General features: G+C 34.3%; 1 protein-coding gene across 1 annotated transcript; it reads right to left on the reverse strand.

Moving 5' to 3' along the window:
* Positions 1 to 422: 422 nt before the first annotated feature.
* On the reverse strand, positions 423 to 3277 carry LOC111891614 (probable glycosyltransferase At5g03795). The gene is made up of 5 exons (XM_023887676.3): positions 2981 to 3277; positions 1984 to 2568; positions 1765 to 1901; positions 1337 to 1685; positions 423 to 1232 (listed from the first exon to the last, which is right to left on the reverse strand). The coding sequence occupies exons 2-5, from the start codon at positions 2374 to 2376 to the stop codon at positions 555 to 557; spliced, it is 1557 nt and encodes a 518-aa protein (XP_023743444.1). The 5' UTR covers positions 2377 to 2568; positions 2981 to 3277; the 3' UTR covers positions 423 to 554.
* Between the last annotated feature and the right edge of the window lie 458 nt (positions 3278 to 3735).

Here is a 3735-nt window from a genome sequence, read left to right on the forward strand (position 1 = left end):
CCCCAAAGAGAAAGAAAAAAAAAAAAAAAAAAAAAAAAAAAAAAAAAAAGGAAGATCCGGAGATATCTTCCTCCCTAAACTTCCTCCTAACCGGAGAGCGAGATTTTACTTTCGTTTCCTTCGATTTCTCCTCAATTCCTTTCACTCCTGACTTTTATAGGACACAAGAACAAGGTAAAATATGTTCTAATTTTAGAGAGAATGAAAGTCAGGAGTGAAAAGAATTAGAACTAGATTTAAATTATAACAAGGACAAATGTACAACTATTTTGCAAAATTCTGGTTTTAACACTTCAAAAAGTGATGTTAGGGTAAAACCATAATTTTAAAAAGATTAGTGTTTTTATGTTGTTAACCCTTATTTAAGTAAACAAAAATACATTCTATGAAATAGAAAACCAAGCTTCAAAGTATATATAATATTATAAACAAAGTTTCTCTCATTGTAATTTATACCACAAAAAAAAGTGTTCTCTTAGCAAAACCAATCTATTCAACAAATACATTCATACATACATTTCCACATTCATACATTCATACACGTGTCATGACTCTTATACTTGAATTTGATTTAGCCTACTAACCCATATCGAATGTAGTATCATATGAAACATATCATATTTCACAGGCGTCCGATTCCAATAAAAATGTCTTTGCAACATTTTCACATTATGTTGCATAATCCGATACCTCTTCAAAGAAATCCCTAACAAAATCTCCTTCAATTTAGGAATATCACTCTCACCCACAATCACAGAAAAAGCCCTCCAATTCAACACCTCATTCAACGGAGGAACAAAATTGTCAGCAATAATCACAGGAACACACTCATTATAAATAGCCTCCACAATCCTCGGACTATTAACCTCAAATCCCATTGGACAAATACAATATTTGCTAGATTTCATGTGAAGAGAATACGACATCGTTTGAGATTGTTTATAGGACATAGGCCCAGATATTATCATTTTATCATCTTTATTAGCCCAATGTTTTAGGAGGATCGGGCGGACCCTACCGTGTAGCCCTCCGGCAAAGAAAGCCAGGATTGGGCGGCGCGAGATACTTTTGCCGCCCATGTTTCTTAGCGGTCTTCTCGGGTTTCCGATGGTGGTTTCCGGTAAGGAAACGTCTTTTCCGGCGACAAATACGCCTTCGGATGTGTCCGCATTACATAAAACTTTTATCGCGTTTTTTGTTAGTTCCTCATGCTCTTTTAACGTGTATGGACCCTAAAAAACATATAATACCAAAATATCAGGATCTCATCAGAACTCTGCAGTTAAGCGTGCCCAGACCAGAGCAGTATACAGTATACACACAGATATCAATTTACCCAATCATGGCAAGCGACTAGAAAGTGATCCGAACCATGGGTTCGATTCCAAAACGGATACTTTGAAGAAAGTTTGTTGATATAATCGCGTAGAAAGAGTGATAGTGGTTTGATATTATGTGAGTTGGGAACATATATAGCATGTTGAAGCTGACGTGCACTATATGGTAGGTAGAATAGGTGGGCCTTTTGTGGGTCCCGCGTGACAAATTGTTTGCTTGATTCCATGAATTTCATAAACCATCCTTCTGAAGAATAAATTCCTCTGAGATAAGGATTATGGAAAATAGGTTTTTTTCCTTCTTGATATACATATACTTTAAGGATAACCTCCATCAACTCATAGCTCCTGTTTGAAGCAATTACTAGATTAATCATTAATCCATGTTCATGAATATTTCACAAGGTATAGAGATTATCAAGTCTACCTTTTGAAAACAGATATATTTCTGAATAAAGGGGCGTATAGATTTGGATCATGGTTGTTGATATCATATGAGACAGTGTCAATCTCCTTTTTGGCATATATGAGTGCTTCATATGGTGATAATGTCTTTATATCTCTCTGTAGATTTCAGTTTATTTTATTATTTTTATTGATGACAAACAAGAATCTTGAATGTTCGTTAAAAGTTTGGGAATCTTACCAGATAACGCTTTTGTCTGCTTACAGGATCAGAGGAGAAAATTGGTGTTGTTGAAATATTTGGCTTAATGACATCTATTTGGATCTTTTTTGGGGTGACTTTGACTTTTTCTTGCACAAGTGCATTTGACTCGACTAATTGGGTAGAAGAATTGAGGAGAGGGGTAAAAGGGGGTGGATTAATGGCTTCAGATTGGTTATCTCTGATTAAAGGAGTGATTTCAAAGTGATTTGTGTCTGGAAGAGATGAATTCATTGTTGTAAGTTGATAAGGAAGCGTTTTTATTTGAAGAAGAGTAAAAGTTACTACTGTGATAATGGCTCCAATAAAGAGTAGCTTCCTCTGACCTATTCTCAACATCAAAAAGATGATAAAGTGCATTATCTTATTCATCTCCCCCAATTTCAGCACTTTAAATTCAAATCTCAATATGCAGTGGCCTCAAGTATAGAATCTTCTTCATAAACCTAGACTTCCTCGAGGAACTCAAGAACAAAAACTTTTGGAATCCTGTTCCATTTAACATCTCATTAGGATCAACCCATGGTTTAAGCATATTCCGGCGTTTGAGATGTTTACAATAAGCTGAAAAAAACACACAAATCGTCTGTCATGTTTTGGTAATATTCACAAAAAAAAGGGATCATAACAAATTGTTTAAATGATCCTGTGCAGAAATTTGTCTTTCGACCTCTTTTGCAATGAATTTCACTCAATTGAAGCCTAAAACAACGGAAGCATACGGAGTGGATTATATATGTATAAATGCTTTGTATTGATCTATATGTACTGTGACCTAACTTTTTTCTGAAATCCTCTTCTACTCTGAATCAGATTATCATGTAAGCTTTATGAGAATTAATTTCAGTGGCATGTCAATAGAACAATATTTAGAAAAACACATAAAAGCATGAACTTATGAACTAATCCGATTATCAATAAGCAGAAACACATGCGAGCGATAAAAAAAAAAGGTCGAGGTAATGAAAATTGAAACCTCGATTGAAGTGGTGAAGAGAGTTGACTAGTCTTCGGGAAGTCGTCGGGAGATGCGTGAAAGGGATGAGGATATATCGGGGACTGAAATCGATCGGAAGGAAGGTGAATTCCGGTGAAACTCCGGTCTTGGAGGGAGAGAGGAATAGGAATGAATGAGGAAGAACACGCGGGGTGGTGGGGCACCGAAGGAGTAATGATGGTTGCTTTTTGTTGGCTTGTTTGATACTCCATTGTTGACAGAAATCCAAATCCTCTCAGAACCCCAGGTCCCAACTCACAGATTCCGGCTTTCAAATAAAAAAATAAAGTCAGTATTTTTTATTTTATTTTATTATTTTAGAGAAAACTGTGGTTTTCATTTTTTTACAAAAAAAGTTTCAAACATGAAAAAATTGTTAAGGATTTGATTTCTTTTTTATTTATTTATTTATTTTTTTTTTGTATCTGATGTTGATTTAACTTTGTTAAGCTGGGTAAAATCGGGTAAAATGCAAGCTGATTTTTTTTTTTTATTAATTTGTTAGACAAAACTGTAACAACCATTTATGTGGTATGTGTTTTTTTGTCTAAACTTCAATTTTTTTTTGGATTTGTGGTCGTTTTGAATTAGTTTTGTTGTGTATTTGGTCCCTTAGAAAATTTAAATCTGTAGTATTCTTTGTGTATTTATTTTCTATTTTTTATTTTTATTTTTTTAAAGTTTTTGTTATTGTTTAATATAAAAATGGTCTCTCTCTCATCAAAGAACTAGCC

This window comes from Lactuca sativa, chromosome 6, assembly GCF_002870075.4.
Source record: "Lactuca sativa cultivar Salinas chromosome 6, Lsat_Salinas_v11, whole genome shotgun sequence".
Taxonomy (NCBI): domain Eukaryota; kingdom Viridiplantae; phylum Streptophyta; class Magnoliopsida; order Asterales; family Asteraceae; genus Lactuca; species Lactuca sativa.

Excerpts from the sequence above, each read along its gene's own strand:
- LOC111891614 (XM_023887676.3), bottom strand. The coding sequence starts at position 2,376 with ATGAATAAGATAATGCACTTTATCATCTTTTTGATGTTGAGAATAGGT. Across the intron at positions 1,902-1,983 it reads GCAGACAAAAGCGTTATCTG|AGAGATATAAAGACATTATC; the intron begins GTAAGATTCCCA and ends TGAAATCTACAG. Across the intron at positions 1,233-1,336 it reads TAGTCGCTTGCCATGATTGG|GGTCCATACACGTTAAAAGA; the intron begins GTAAATTGATAT and ends TATGTTTTTTAG.